We start from the raw sequence: 17,244 nt of genomic DNA on the forward strand, positions 1-17,244 counted from the left end.
GCTTAGTAAAAGTCTGCATTGCTATGTCCTTAGCATCTGCTGTGATGGGCTTGGCAGTACAATGGAACTGGGGATTGTACACAAAGCTTGTAAATATTTAGTGAATGAATGTGTAGGGGGTAAGGGAAGGAGTGATTCTTTTAAACTCCACATGAACCAATGAAATCAACCATCTACTTGCATTACTAGAGTAAACGTAATACTGTATTCAAAATTGTGAGAACATCTTTCAGTACTTTTTTATCATTTTGTATTTGTGAGTTACATTTCCCTGTGACACCTTGTTCCCTAAATCTCCTCTGTTTCAGTAGTGATCCCAAGCACTCCTCTTAATGAGGCAGGTGGAGAGAGACCCACATTTACATAGAGCAGAAAGGGCACTTTAACATCTGGCCATGGAACTTGATTGGGCCCATTTGTTAGTGCTCATTAAATTCATATTAATGCATGAACTATTATGAATGTGTAAATGCCATTTGGTGTAGGTTGTTTTTTCCCAGACCGGTGGCATTGACTTTGGGGGTCTATCTCCTGGTTGTTTACTTGCTAATGGCATTTGACCTGGGGTTAGACTTGTGTTTAACCCTTTCCTGTAGGTCAAAAACAAATTGATTTGGCAAAAATGAAATTGGAAATGAGTCATCTGTGCAGCAGGTGTCCCTTGCTCAGAAAGACTTCCAGGTGGAAACATTTTCAGACCTGTTTTAGACCATCTCCAAGGAAGCTTCAGAGGTCAGGGAGGCAATTTCAAGACATCCCATGTGGTCAGGGTCTGGGCAGGAACGTAACAGGTGCCCAGTTGGTGCAGTTTTCCCATCAGGTTGGGAGCCTTTCAAAGAGGTCTGTTTGGAAGGTAATTTATTCATATATTCATGAACATTTCTCTGGCATTTTCTGTGAAGTGATTTACTTAGAAGTTGCCCTAAATGACTGGAACTTTGCCCTTTATACCTCCCACCATCAGCCAAAGACTTTGATTTAAAGATGAAAACTATTGCATTTCTCTCTTTCTTCTTTCTAGAGGATGAGGAAGATGAGGAGATGGTGGAACCCAAAATTGGTCATGATTCTGAACTGGAAAATCAAGACAAAAAGCAGGAGGCAAAGGAAGGTATGGTTCACATATACATTGAATTCTAATTTTGTTTTATTGTGTTTTCTTTTACCCAACTAAGATATGATAGAAGTAAATAAAGCTTACGCTCACATCTCTTTGTGTGTAAGGTTTTGTATAACCACTCAATGCATTGCATTTAAAAACATACACTGGAATTTCCAGAGCACAAATTGGTTGTGTTCTGGCTTACTCAAGCGAAGAAGGTGGAACCAACTTCAGTGCCAATCACAATGCCAGTTAAATGATTACTAAACATTTAGAGATAAAATAAGACAAACTATCAGTTGTCATGTTAGGCCATAAAAGATAATCACAAGGAAGAGGAGCAGATGTAATTATTTTATCAATTAGTTCTGAGGTTTTACATAAGCTCTACATGGAGACATTAACCACAATCATTACTGCTTTACTGTTCAAAGGGTTCTGCCACAGCTCTGCCCATATGAGGACAAATAACAGTCCACATATTACTACCACTGGGGATTTAGTTCAAGGGTAGAGCTCTTTTGCAGTAAGTGCAAGACCCTGGGTTCAGATCCCAGCACTGGAAGGGAAGACAAGATTAAAACTAGCATCAATTTAAGGCCTTACAATATACTTGCCTTGCCTCAAAGAAGTTGAAAAAAAAACACTGTCTACTATACAAAATGTCCTTGGTGGCATATACTATTATTATCTTTATTGTACTGGCAGAAGACTAAGAAGAGAAAGATTTAAAAACTGTCTCCAGATGTATAACTTACTTATAAGTGCAAGAGCCAAACAGAGGTTGAATCAGCCCCTGCATATGTTATACCACAATACCAACTTCATGACTTTCCTTTACAAATCTTTTTTTTTTCTTTTACTGTGTTAAGGCTCTCAATCCATTCAAGCAATGAAATTTTTGAATTGTCATCCTTACTGAAAAAGTTGGCAAGTGGTCTCTGCAGAACCGAGTACAGGTTTTAAAAGATTCCTCTCAACATCCACTTAGTCTTCTCAAGTACAGATAGATCAACATACGTCTAATGAGTGTCCCAGTTAATATTTCCATTTTAAAAATGGCCATGACTCTGGCTTGGAGTGTGGCAAGTGCTTGATTGGAGAGTTCTGTAGGAATGTATGTCATGAGCCTATGTGCTCGCTACAGTTGCTTGTATTCTCATGAGAAAAAAAAATTCATTTTGTCTAAGTAGCTGTATAGATTGCATCTACACATGCTTAGAGGTTTGGAGAGATAAAATGTGGAGACACTTCTTAACTTTAAAAAATTGTCTTCTGAGGCTGGAGAGACAACTCGGTAGTTAAGAGCATTTGTTGCTCTTCTGGAGGACTAGAGCTGAGCTCTTGGCACCCACACAGCAGCTCACAGTTACAGTTTAGCCACAGCGGATCCCAGAGCCTTCTTCTGGCCTCTGTGGGCACCAGACACACAAGCAATGCACAGACATACATGCAAGCGAAACACCCATACATATAAAATAAACATTTTCTAAATCTACAAAAAAAAATTAAAAATAAAAATTGTCTCTGGCTAAGGCACATTTGAGTTTTTATGTGTGTTTAATTTTGTCTCGATTGTATTTATGCAAATTCAGTTATAGAAAAAGCACTATAAAGCAGTGAGACAAAAGAAAGTGTTCTACATCTCAGGGTGCTTGGATCAAATCTTGGCTCTGCCGCATATTAGCTGCACGATCAATAATGCCTAACTTGCTTGACTTACCTTCTTTTGGCTCCTGTTTCCTCATCTGGCAAGCAGAGATAATACCTACCTCCTGAGTTTGTTTTTTTAATGTAAGACTCAAAAGGGCTAGTATGGAACAACTTGGCACAAAATAAGCGCTGTATAAGAGTTTGCCAAATTATTATTAGTGGTCTTGCCTTACAGTACCAGGTCTGTAACTGTGCCTTACCATGATGTGACGGCCTTGTGTGCCCGGTTCCCTGCCCTCAGTTTTGCCATATTGCATAGCTTTGAAATCAAAAGATGCAAACAGTTTTCTTCTGTCTTTGAAGGACCATCGGTAAGGCGATTACCATGCCTAGTTTCATGCATCTAGGAGGTCAGTTTCCAGGAGTGACTGAGAACAGGAGAAAGATTCAGCATCTTAACGCTTGCATCCGCAGAAGCCATTGAGTTTACTTTTTTTCTGAGAAACTCTAAACAGATTCAATGGGAGTGATTTCACATTTAAATTTCTACTAAAAACATCTTTTAAAAAATCCAGTGAAGTAAATGCCATTATCATGGGTACAGCCGAGGACAAAATAAGCCAGGATCTATTGAAATCCATTCTGTTTTCTTTGCAAAACTTCTTAAAACATGCCCAGTGATAGACAACCACTGAGTTCTTGTAGGCCTTGGCAGGGATTCCTCACTGCCACCCCGCCCCCAACCCCAATCTCCAAACCCTCTTCCTGGCAAAGCCCAGCACCTCCTTCTTAAGTTCCAAGCAAAAACACTCTTCAGTTTTAACTGGTCCCCGTGCTTTATGGAATTGATTAAAGCCATACTAAAAGTCAAAAAGAAGTTTGAGAGAACATTTCCTGTTACTGCAGCACCGAGTGCCTCGTTCTCCATTAATGGCGTTTCTGCAAATTAGCACATAATGGGTTAAAAGCATGTTTATTTTGGCATCAAGCTATCTGGCCTCTTCTTTTTTTTTTTTTTTTTTTTAAGCAAGACAGTATTTTGCGAAGTTTAGAAAAAACTCTCTAGCAGATCTAATTGCGGCGCGCCATTCACAGGACTGTCGATAGGGCTGTGTCAGCACTTTATCAGGAACCCTGCCTTTAGGGGACTTAGTACTCAGCCATAAAAATGTGCTCTGGGCTAAAACTTGACATACACAGTTTCAAATGAGGAAACATTTTTAAAGGAAATCTGTCTTCTTTTTCTCTTTCTTTTCTTCTCCTCCTCTTCCTTGTCCTCCTCCTTCTTCTTCATGGTGAAAAATACTGTAAGAAATGGAAAAAATCCAATATGCACTAGTTGTTTTTTTTTTTTTTTTACACATTTCTCCAACTGACACCAAAATGCAAAATGCATTGAGCATTAAAAAAAACAAACACAGTTTTGATATACTATTTTGGTACATACACCTTATTCCACAAAGAGTTATTTCAGGTAACTTTTAACTTTCATCAAAACTTTGGAACTCTCCATATGTCAGTGTCAAATTAAGAGATTCAGAGTAAGCCAAGCACGGTGGCACATGCCTGTGATCCCAGCACTCAGGGAGGCAGAGGCAAGCAGATCACTGTGAGTTCAAGGGCAGCCCTGTCTACAAAGCAAGTCCAGGACAGCCAAGACTACACAGAAAAACCCTGTTGAGAGAAGCCAGAGACAGAGAGACAGATTCAGAGAGAGTATTGGACTCCTCACTCCTGTAAATTCAAAGAAAACCAAAGCTTCACATTAACTTCAGAGATGAATGTCTGCCGATGTTAGGTTCACTTGGTTCCCTGCTGCTGTTCGTGAACTGATTGTACTGTAAAATTTCCTTTAGGGCCATTGTCCCAATTCCATCTGATTTTTTCCCTGGCTGCATGGGTTACTTATTTTTATCTTTTAGATAGTCTTGCAAAATATCATTTAAACACCATCCTTTTATATTTTCATATAATGCTGGATTGTGAAAACAAGGCAAGCCATTTATAAAGTGGGTTATTTTACAAATAAATCTTGACTTAAAATGAGATTAAGGCGCTGGGAAGGTGGGCTTAGTCAATAAATTACCTGCAAGGCAAACTTGACCTGAGTTTGGGTTCCCAGCACCCACGTGAAAAGCAGCAGCGTTTGCCAAAAATTACAGCACTGGAGAGGCAAAGACAGAGCCAGGACTGGTAGAGAACTGATGAGGTTGAGATTTCCTGATACAAAAATGGGAAAGCGATTAAGAAAGACACTTGACATTGACTTCTGGCCTACATACAAACACGCACGCATACACACACACACACACACACACTCACACACACACTCACAACACCTACATATATAAGCACACACAAATGAAATTAAGAATATTCAGTATAAGTTGTGAGCTCCATTATATACATTTTGTTTTTGTGGAAGCAAATATTTGAAGAACTCTAGAAATGAGAAATAGAGGATACAATAAATACGACTAATTAAAAAGAAGCTAAGTACATATTCATAAGAAAGGTCAAGAAAACACAGCCAATATGATAGATTCACCATCAAGGGTGCACAAAAAAAAAAAAGGTACTTCATACATAAGACGAAGATAAATTAACATTTATATAAATTAACATTCATATAATTAAATAATAAAAAGGAGATTGAATAAAATTTGTACTGGACTTCAGTTTTGCAGGTCACAAACATATAATTTCTAAATTTTTATTTCAAGTTTTTAAAATTTCATGAATCTGATACATCTCTTTCATACATGCTATTCAGGCTAAATATGACTGGGAAATTTTTGAAATTATCTTGTTCTTTGTGCACTCTGTAAATCGTATCTATGTCGTCTACTTCTCACACAGGTTCTTCCTTTAAAGGGATACTTCAAGTGCAGAGAGCATTGTTAGCTGTCAGCTCCTGAAAGGAATTCCCCATCTTTTGTATTATGAAGCCCAATAAAATATTAACTACTCCATATCCATGTTTTCCTCTGATGTGGCCTTTAATGATAAATTAATTGTACCTGTTTGCATCTACCTTAACATATTTTAATATGCATATGCAGGTATATTATATTGAGAGATATATAATTCATTGGTTTTAAGGGACAGGTAAAAGCTGCAGAAAGGTAGTGCAAGAAGAAGTTGGAAGTGCATCTGGGACAAGGATACTGCTAATCATATATATTTTTCTTAAATCTCAGTATTTGATGAGGAGGGGATTCCATTAACTAACAATTTGTTTTTCTGTCCGAGAGGTTTTACTTCTCAGAGTGTCTATTGACTTTAGGTCCTGGGTACACCATTATGTTCTCAATATATTGTAACAACACTAACCAATGTAAATATTTTTTAAGCAACAGGAGATTGGTTTTAATGAAAACTAGCCATGATTTTTATTTAACTTGTACGTTGGCTGTTGTTTGTGACTTTTTGAAAGTGCTCATCTACACATGCATGTTATTGTTTTGTGCAAACAAAATCATGTCATTTGATCCCTGTTAGACATCAAAGCTTAATAGAAAGTGTATCCTTTGTTTTGGTTCAGTAGCAATTTGATTTCAGGCCAAATATTGTATTGTTAAGAGTAATGTCCTGAGAGGCAGCTGTTCTGCCTACCTGGACTCAAGCCTCTGCAAGGTCACTTTGATCAGCCACTTATGTTTCTCCCAGAGAAGAGGTTGTATGTCTTGAAAGCCGAGATCAAAGTGACAATAAGCTGTAGGGAAGAAAAAAACTATGGAAAATTACACAGATACTATTTTTTTATTCAAGGTAATAGACTTGTAAGAAGAGATACGGGGTGAAATAGATGTGGTTCAAAAAGATAAACAGAGAGTAGAATTTCTTGATTTTTCTCATATTGGGAGGAAAAAGCCCAAGGGTGAAGAGAGAAAATTCTTTGCTACTTTGCTTAGTCCCAAGCATATCTTAAGTCATCTATGAACAGTGACCAAGGCTGAATCTTTTTAAAAGACATTCTGCTTGGCCCATACCAGCCTAGTTTGGTGAGGTTAATTGATTTGTTAACTGTATTAACCCAACAAATGGGACTTAACACTTTATAGATTTGCTGTTTGTTTCACCTGGTTGCATTTAGTAGCTTTAATGTACTCATCAAAGAGATAATTCAAGCTTCACAAGGAAGCTGAGAAAATACACTAAGAAATTTCTTCTTGATCACTTATTGTTGAATGCTTATTTTTTGGGGGGGTGTACATTTATGATTTTTAAACTGCACTGCTGCTCAGAGTTTAAGCTAAAATTAATAAATAAGAGTGAGAGCTAATAAATGGCTGGTAAAATGGTGGTTTTGTAGCATCCTCCTCATTATTAACGACCTCTACCAAATCCCATGCTGAATTCTGAATCTAGATGTCACCAGCTTCATCATGTGACAGACGGGCCTCTGGGCAAGACTACACAGTAGAGCTTGATGGGAATTTTCGAAAGTCCCAATACACCCAGCAGTGTTAGGGTTCTGGCACCTTAGACATCAAAGAGCTTTTTGGAATTCTGTTTGGGGCGGCCAGAAATGATGAGTGGATTATGTTTGCAGATCTTTTGCTGTAGTTGATGAATCACATTTTTTTTTGCCATATTGTTTCTGACATGTGAATCAAATATGTCAGAATCATTCTCATTTTGTTTTTATTATGAGTAGAGTCGTGAGTATTTTCAAACTCCCAGTGTCATGTTCTGAGGCAAGGAAGGGGAAAGCCCAAAGGGAAGAGAGAGCTCTTCTGTGATAGCTCTACAGAAGGGCTTCTTCTAGGACAAGGGTCTTAAAATATAAATCAAACCCAATAAAATGTATATAAAATAGCAGCTGACTGTACCTACTAGATTCCTATGATCATGTGTTGAGGGAGAACCTGGGCCTGATTGTGGAGATGATCTTGGAAGTCTTGTGAAGCCCTGAGGAAAATGAGGTCATTAAGGACACTAAGTGTGATTTTAATTGATGAGTCTCCATGTGTAAGCTAAATATCAGATGTTTTCTAAAAGAGTGGTGGGTGGCTCAACTCTTCCCTAACTGTCTGCTCAGGGGGCCTTCCAGAGACCATAAATGTTCAACTGAAAATTTCTGCCCTCAGGCCTTCTCCAGTCTGGGAGAGTTCCTAATCTCTTCCCTGGAGTTTTATGCAAAAAGGGTTGCTGAAGGAATTGCTTATAGAACCATAAAGCCAGCTGCAGACCCTGAGCTGAGCTGACTTGCAAGCACCATGGAATGCTGACAGTTATTTCAGCTCCCCATCTCATATTGTACCTTCAAATGTAACCAGACAGAACTAAAATAAAATGAAATGACTACTCTACGTTATAGCCGCAACTGTGGGATGTGTCAGAGAGGCTCCGTGTGAATGTGGATCAGAAAGGACGTAGCTTCCTTAACAATGTCAGTTTCCCAGCTAGCCATCCCAAGTCACAGGGAATTACCTGGTGGAGGGCAGAGAACACGCCGGTACCATGTCACAGATAGACCCTAATTAGTACAATTTTATTAATGTGTTTTTCTGCTCTATTTGAGGTTCTTTTTCCAGTTCATTTTGAAAGCAAAGAAATTCAGAACTGATAACGTAAAAACATGCCATTCTACTTTCATTTATAGCAAGTTTTAGTTCTTCGAAACAACAAGTAGATGAGATATGAAATCTTTAAGGGGGAATAGCTACAAATGCCTTTGGCATGAGTTTGAGAACAATTTATAGTCCTAACTAATAATGGTTTGCTTTCCTGTATATTATCTCTCCCTGGATAAGCGATAAGCAAGCCCTTTCAAGAGCAGGGTTTCTCTGGAACAGATTTAAATTGTCCCTTTTCCTTCCCTAACAATCTCTCTTGCATAAAAAGCCCCTCCAAGAGAGCTGACAGAGGAAGAAAAGCAGCAGATCCTACACTCGGAGGAATTCCTCATCTTCTTTGACCGGACGATCCGAGTGATTGAAAGAGCGCTAGCTGAGGATTCCGACATCTTTTTTGACTACAGTGGTCGAGAGTTGGAGGAGAAAGATGGGTTCGTTGCTTACATACTTTCTGAAAAACATAGTGTGATAAAGCGTTGCTTCTATTATCTTTGTGTCTTTTTATGACGTGGGAGTCTCTCTATGCTGTCCAAGCTGGTCCTGTACTGGGCTCCAGGGATCTTCCAGGACCTTCCAGCCTCTCCAGATGCCAACCCAGCTTTACTCGATTTTTAAATAAATTGATGTGTAGACTAAGCAAATCCCAAGTCTAGCAAAGGGGAGGAGGATGAAATTCCAGGACCGATCTTCCCGAACAGCTTTGGCTGTGGGCTTTGGTTATAACTTCTGGCTTAGGGTCTCCCTGTAATTATCCTGTGCCCCTGTGAAATTCTTTTGAACTTGATGTCTGGAGCCCAGGCCAGGTGATAGAGACGAGCAGAGTCACGCACACATTGTCCTCTGAGAAAACATTTTTCTGTGCAGCTGGAGGAGATTTGTAGTAGACCTTCCAGACTGCTTCTTGCTAGCTGAGCAAACAGGAAAGTGGGGAAAATAAACATGAGCTGTATAGGGTAACAACAGAGGTGAGAAACAGTCTGGAAGGTTCATCTTCTTTTTGGTCCTCTAAGATTGGAAAAACATACGGCAAAGAGATACAGATAACACAAGCCAAGAACTAGCCAAAGAAATGGGGGTGGGGTTCCACATGACTTTCCCTGTGACTGTGGTGTGTGTTAGAAAGGGCAGCAGCTGCCAGCCATCACCATGGGGTACTAGGAGACACCTTGTAAGACTCGTAAGAAACAGATAACACTGGATTCTCGCAGCAGATTTCTTTTGTCTGGGAACAGTATGTGAAGGTGAGGTCACTTGCCTTTTGCATCAGATCCATTTGTGATTATTACTTCTAAAATTCCAATGCATTCTTAAAGGACAAAGTGATATCAACATTGAGGATTCTGAAAAGAATATCCTAGAGGCATGGCAAATAATTTCGGGGTGGGGGGGATTCTGAAAGCATGCTCAACAGTTGGCATTGTTAAACTGTACAGAAGAAAGAAACAGCCGGAGTTTGCACTCTCTACCCATGTGCGTTTTCTCTTAAAAAGCCATTTCTAGTGGCTCCGTTGATTTTAAATGTCTCCCACTCCTGTCTGAGTATATGGCCCAGTACCATACTACTTCTCTAGCAGGACTGAATCACACACACCTCTCACCTGTGGAGCTGGTGGAGCTGCCTTAGGATTAGTGTGGGTGTAAGTGCCAAGGGGAGGAGAGGGAACTCACACTATGTCAACTGACCAGAACTTAGAGGGACATTCTCTGAAGCCAGGCTACTTATTCTGAACAAAAGCTACGGAGCTGAGTGGCATAGTGGAATGAAGTGAACCAAGGAAGGGTGACTGTAGACAAAATCCTGAACTGAACAGAACTGAAGAGGTTTAGGCAGAGCCTTTTGCGGATCCAGTAGCTACTGGCACAGCACAGGCATTCCTCAATCTAAGCACACAGGCCCTCGAAGGAACTGTATGACCAGCGTTCTTTGAAGGTGGTACCAAGGCCAATTGAACATTAGCCTAATAGACACTGGCCAAATGGCAATTATTCCTCTGAGACCAAATACTCCTTTGGTCCATGACTGACATGCTTGATGTCTGGAACACTCTTGTGATGCCCCAAGCTCTTCACCATACCTGTCTGATGTCAGAAATTATCACCTATGGCTACTCAAGGAGACAAATCCTAGAGCCAATCACAATTCACAGATAGGAACTTGTATACCATTTTGGGTCTAGTAGCATAGAAGATGATATTGATATCAAATAATGCCCTTTATTTTTGTGTTCCTATGATAGCAGAAAGGTTTAGATTTTTTAATTTAACCTTAGTGTGTGTATGAGTGTGGTCCTTAAGTGAAGGTGAGAGGACAACACTTGGGAGTCAGTTTCTTTTTCTACCAGAGGATAATGGAACTGAACTTGGGATAATAGGCCCATACATGTATTTTTATCTGCTGAGCCCTCTTGCTGGCTGAGGGAATTTTTTAATAACCCTGCTTTAGGCTAGAGCCAATTAGAGGGAAGAAAATATTTCAAAACTCACTAAGAGAAGAACCTGAAACAGACTTGACATTTCCCACCAGGCTCAGAACAAATGCAGAATGCTTTTCTGATTCGGTAGAAAGCTTTTCATAAAGAAGAATATCTAACACGTTTTCTCATAATCATGTGCCACTGTCTAGACTCCACTCTGTTGTGAAACGTCCCTTTTACCTCTGCTGTTTCACTCTTCTTAGGGATGTTCAGGCCGGATCCAACCTTTCTTTCAGTCGTCAGTTCTATGATGAGCATTGGTCCAAGCATCGAGTGGTCACTTGCATGGACTGGTCTCTCCAGGTAAGACTTAGTGTTGATAGGACAAACGACTTGCAGTTTTATGACATTTGTGTATTTAAAAAATACATATTTGTTCTTCTATTTTGGATATATTTACTAATCTATGACTCTCTCCTTTCTGCCCATTGGTTTTTGCTCACATTATTTTTTTCAGAACTTTTGGGGCTTCATGCTCCATTCAGATATTTGTAATTATCAATTAGTATGTTCTCGGTAACAAATAAGCAGCCAGGCCATTCTGTGCAAGAAACCTTTCTAAATGTAGCCATCATTAGTTTCCTACTGATCAACTTGATGAACAGACAGTCCAGCCAGTTGACTGTACAATCACGATGCCCAGCGCTGAGCAGTGAAGCAATGTGTAAATGCACACAGCTTAGTTGTGGTGAAGTAAGAATTTGAATGCGGGTGGTCTGAAGTCTGACCCACGCCCTGACTTACATGCCAAGCACTACACCAACTGCCTTGAAAGCATGATCTTATTTTATCCTCAAGAGAATTATACAAGGCAGTCACTGTCAGTATTTGCATGGTATGGTTGAAGAAACTGAGGTGCAATAGGCGCTAAGTAACTTGCTAAGCACCACTCAGTAAGGGTACAGTAGAGCCGAACACAAGCCCTGAAATGTAGGTTTTAGCTGCGAGCTTGAAAGTGCTGAGTGATCCAGACAGACAGCAAGCACGGTAAGAGTTCAGTATAAGTGGGGATCCCTCTCTGGTCAGGCAAGGCGGACCAAATCACAGCTAAGAAGACTGTTATTTGGGCAAAGCAGGGGGAGGTGATGCAGGCAGATAAGCAAAACAGATGTAAGAAGAGTCTCATTTATTCCCGTTGGGAATTGGAGAGTCTGATCCCCACAATTGTACTGTCAGCAGCCACCAAGCGGGTGGAGTTTCTCTGCTCTTGCATCCTCTCTGACGTCCAAACATCAGAGCACAGAGAGTATGATTGTACAAAGACTAAGACAGTCGAGCTTGGCCAGTCTCTCTGCAGTGTGTGGGTGGTCTGGGAGCGTGCCCTGGTGTGAAGAGAAATCAGATACAAGCCTTAGGGAGCACTTAACTTGGAGTGTTCACTTATTCACGGTCTGGAAATCACACAGGAACTTTATCTGACACGTACCTAACCAAGGCAAATGTTAGTGGTTCCCAAATCAGCAACTAAACTAACACTCCCTGAAGAGAGTGCTGGGCTAGCAGCAGTGCGGCTGGTCCACCAAGCCTCGGTGTGTGGTTGCATGGGTTTGTTTCCACACAAGGTCCTTTCCACGTGCCATTTGTGTCAAAGGAGGTGAAACTGGAAAACACAGAAACTCCTCCCAGGAAAGGTCTCTCTCTCTCTCTCTCTCCTTCCCTCCCTCCCTCCATCTCTCCCTCCCACCCTCCCTCACTCTGTCCCTCCTTCCTTTCTACACTGTGGTAAGGGATTTGAAATTGTAAGACATTCATCTCATAGGTTTTTTTTTTTTTTTTTTTTAAATAGAATCCCTAATTCTTTTGTCATAATAGTTTTATGGGTTCAAAGAACCAAATTTCAATTCTTCTGCGATGAAGAGATTTTCCTGAATTGATGAAGACACACTGGGTGATAGCCAGACAAAAGAGCAGGGTGTGGCACAGGTTCAGGGTGTAATGGCAGCAGATATGCCTTGGAGAGTTTCTTGTGTGAAACAGAATGGAACTGCAAGGAGAAACGTGAGAGATAATTCTGTTTTATATCCTGAGCTCCTTGGACATAACATTCTAACTTCACAATACTTGCAAAATATCATATAAACACTACTCCCATAAAGAAATCTGGGCACCCAGCACTCTGGCAATTGTGCTGTCTATTCAACAATGTTTAGCACAAGAATATCGTCCACAACCCATGTGTCAGGTTGTCTAGATGCATATAAAATCAGACTTTTACCTTCCTCGAATGGTATGTACCCCTCTCCTATGTAAAAGACGTCTCCTTTAGTCCTCTAGTCTCATAAGACCTGAATAATCCTCAAAAACCTTGTTGAACTAGGAATTCAGTCAAATTTAGAGATGCAAGAGAGCCCCTACTGGAACTAATTCAAAGCCATTATCACTTTGAAGTTGACAGGCACTTCATACCCCATTCTCCTTCTTGCCTAGCTCAGAAAACAGAATCCTTGCCAGCCTCTCTACATCTAGGTTCTACATATAGAATTATTATAAGCACTTTATCATTTTTGTAAAGATTGCTTATATATTTTTAGTAAACAATTTATTTTTTATATTATCTCCCTCTTCCCTTTCCTCCTTCCTACAACTCCCATGTGTCCCTCTAACTTGTTCCCTCTCAGATTCCCCTTTTTTATCATTATTACATATATACATATATATGTTTACATGTATACATATGTATAGAACCTGCTGAGCCTGTTTAGTGTTGTTTATATTCATATGCTTTTGGGGATGTCCATTTAGAATTGGATAACCAATTAGGGGCCTCATTCCTGGGGACAGATAATTTTCCCTCTCTCACCAGTTCTTAGTTGCTTACAGTTTTTTGTCTCAGGGTGAGTCCCTATGCGATTTCCTCCTTCCATAATAGCATGTCTATTGGTGTTACTGTTCAGTTGTCTCCCTGAAATAACCACCTCTGCTAAGGGTGTCTTTTTTCCATCTCCACACTCACCACATGCCCGATCTTCTACAGAACCTCCCTCTTGGCACACAGTGTTCTGCTGCAGTGTTTGAGCTGAGGTTATTCCTATATATGTCTTGTTTCCCACTAGCCAATGGTGAACTCCCACAGAACAGAATATGTTAGTGTGAATGTTTCTTGTCCCATGATGTACTTGATGCCATATTTTATATATGCATTAGGCACACTGCCACAGTGGACAGACAGGAATATAACTCTTCGAGCCCAGCTGGCTTCCATAGGATTCCCACTTGGTCATTCATGAACAATATGACTTGAATGTGTCACTTACCTCAGGCCTCATCATTTTTGCCTGCACAAATGAGTAAACCTTTATCTTCTTTATTCAGTCACAAATAACGAGTGAGCTAAAACATTTCCCTGTCCCTGGTCTGGAACATAAGGGCCACTTAAAGCATGCTGGCTCTTTCTTCTCAAGGAAATATTAAATTCTGTTTCTCCTGAAGATTTGTACTTGAGAGCAAAGCTAGTAATTTTGGGGTAAATTTTCTCTGAGTTAAATATAAGGTAATCTAGTCCTTATGAGTAATTAAATGACCAGAAATTTCACAATTGTTCAAAAGTATAATTTTAAACTTTTAAATTTCCATAATAGCTTAAAAACTTGATAATGAGTATATATGACTAGCCATGCTCAGACAAATAGGTTTTTTTAAAACAAGTACATGAAGACACTTTGAAATCTAACAGTCTATATTAGTTAAGATGTAGGTCAGTCCCTTCTACACCTTGTAACTCCTGTTATAGAAGACTTTGCCAAGGGCATTTTCCCGGTGTTTTCACTAACACACTGCCTGTTTGCCGAAGAAACTTAAAAGCCAAACAAGTTAAAATATTTCTAGATGGGAAAAAAAAAAGGGAAGCTGCAAGTGGGTGTGAACGATGAGACCCAGATGTGAAGCTGTGGGATGCTATTCCAGACACATCTGGCTGCTCTCTGGCCCCTGCGGTAGTGGTGTCAGTGTTTATAGACTTGCCTTTCCACATGTGACATAGTTAAACTTCAGATGGACAGTCTGGAGACTTCCGTGTTTATCTGGATGCTAGTTTCATTGAATGGGTTCTGAATCAAAGGCCTTGCTTAATAGCTTTTGATTCATCTGCTAAGGAGCATTTTCTAATAAAGAATGATGACTTCCCTTGGTGGCCACATCCATGTGTGTTGCCGTATACCTACACCTCCTCTGTAGCAAACGCTGAGCTGTAGTTCTTTGTAGTTGAAAGAATGAATAAAACCACATTGGAGACTTAGATTTAGTTATGGTTCATATGAAGGAAAAGTTGAAGTTCATATTTATGTAAGTATTGTTTAATTTGAATATATGCATAGTATAGTGAACCAAAAGAGACAACTAGATTTTATGTTAGGAGAGATTCATATGAGCTTTAATAATTTTGGTGTGTTACCAGAGCCATTCATGAGAAGCCCAGGTAAAAATGGCATTTGTGTGGAATGTGTTCTAACTTAGAAATTGCTCATTATTATACTCATCCTCAATTTAATCACATCCAGGACAGAGTTCATGTAGGGTGAGAAGGTATTTTCAACATCTCTTTAAAGCCTCCCTTGTTATTGTATGATTATGCTTCTTACACTTAAGCATTTAATTATTGTGGTGTTTGATAGCAAAGAAATTAATATTTACACTGATCACACAGTTACTTAGGTAAAAGAGAGTTTCTAAAATAAAAATTATAAGTTACACAATAGATTTTTTACCTTAACACATAAGATGCTGGGATTTATTAAACTATGGGTTCAGAAATAAAACAACAACAATAACAACAAAAACACTCTAGTCCTAATACTCAAGGACCCTGTGATTTAAGGAAAGACACAGTGAGAAAGGAACATAGTTCAGCTGGACAAATGTCTTAATAGGGACATAAAAACAAAAGGGTACTAAGAGGAAAGGGAAAGATAAATGGTTAGGATTATCTAGAGGGCTTAGTTGCTTCATTCGATCTCAGATGTGACTTAATGAGGTAAATAACACAGAGGGGCTTTCAGTGAGCATGCAGTCAGAATCACAGGTGCAGAGGTACCTGTGTGTTTCCTGGTTAGCTGGTATGTCCGGGTACAGTGTTTAGGGATGGATGAAAAGGCCATAAGATATTAAACAGAAGCAATAGAGAAAGGCCGACCAGAAAGGATTCTACATGAGTTGGCTTTTCCCTTGAATGCCATAATGAACCATTAATTGTCAAGCTGAAGGTAACTTACCAAATACAGACTTTACGAGTTCATCCTGACAAAGGCTGGAGTATGGAGCAGTTGGTCATAGGCTGTGAAAAGCCTGAGAACAGGCAGCTACCTTCATCAGACAAGAAGTTAATTTATGTGTCTCTGCCCTTAAGAATGAAAACAAAATGTAGATTCAAAATGAATGTAGTACTTAGTGATAGACAGCATGTGGGGAGGAAAGAAAGGAACAAGTTAAGATGAAAACAGAAAATCTGGTTCAACCAGGTAGGTGAGTACCAGGTATAAAGCACAGACTCAGGAGAACAGTGAGCTTTGTGGAAAAGCCTATCAGCATATTTTCTATGTGTTCCTTCTGCTACTGATAAGTTTTTGGACATCCTGAGCAAACCCCCAGTAGGCTGTCGAATATTCATACCTGAAGCTCTAAGAAATATCAAGCCTAGAGAGAATTTTGAAAGTTTTCAACATATTAAGCCTATAAAAGTCATCAGGATCTGCAGAATAACCTGGGAAGAAGGGAAAAATAAGAAATTGTCTGGGAATTATGTAATAAAAGGAGAATCTGCATGGGTTTTACAAAGCAGCAAAGAAAATCAGAACAGAAAGTTGTCATGGAAACCAATACAAAAGAAAGAAGAGGGTAGCCCAAAGTGATTGATTCTATAGGATTTGAGCATGTTCCCAAGTTTGGTGACCATGCACACACACTCAAATATGAGAGACAGAAAGCAGGGTCTGTTGATTTGTTATTAAATGTGCCAAAATTTTAAAAGATAGGACCACTTGAAATATGTTGCACAGCACAATGCTGTAGGATGAGAAAATTCTTACGAGCCGGTTGTGGTGGTGGCACAATGATAGAATATATCGATGACATGGATGCAGTAGGAACACGAGAAGTTTCCTATGCTATCACCATAACGAAGTGAATGTTTGTAACCTCTTTCATTTAGTACCCCGAGCTGATGGTTGCTTCTTACAACAACAATGAAGATGCTCCCCATGAGCCAGATGGCGTGGCCCTGGTTTGGAACATGAAGTTCAAGAAAACCACACCAGAATATGTTTTCCACTGCCAGGTAGGCGTCAGCAGAGTCAAAATAATTCCTATCGCTTACCAGACCGAACATAGCTCAAGCTGCACTGCATCTGTGTTGGGTTGGGAAGAAGAGCTGAGTTTAAAAATGGAATTGTTGACAATTTTGGAAAATTCCCCCACAGTAACCTAATGTTTTGGGAAAGTG

The 17,244-nt window shown here is 39.7% G+C and overlaps 1 protein-coding gene across 1 annotated transcript in view; it reads left to right on the plus strand.

The window, feature by feature from the left end:
* The window catches only part of Dync1i1 (dynein cytoplasmic 1 intermediate chain 1), a 215,085-nt gene that overhangs the window by 96,172 nt on the left and 101,669 nt on the right, over window positions 1-17,244 (plus strand). The window contains exons 3-6 of the mRNA XM_055612917.1: window positions 1,022-1,111; window positions 8,606-8,768; window positions 11,015-11,114; window positions 16,954-17,079. Of these exons, the coding sequence (XP_055468892.1) occupies window positions 1,022-1,111; window positions 8,606-8,768; window positions 11,015-11,114; window positions 16,954-17,079 (479 nt within the window). The remainder of the gene's footprint in view (window positions 1-1,021; window positions 1,112-8,605; window positions 8,769-11,014; window positions 11,115-16,953; window positions 17,080-17,244) is intronic.

Source organism: Psammomys obesus, unplaced genomic scaffold (assembly GCF_907164565.1).
Source record: "Psammomys obesus unplaced genomic scaffold, mPsaObe1.curated_primary_1811, whole genome shotgun sequence".
NCBI lineage: Eukaryota > Metazoa > Chordata > Mammalia > Rodentia > Muridae > Psammomys > Psammomys obesus.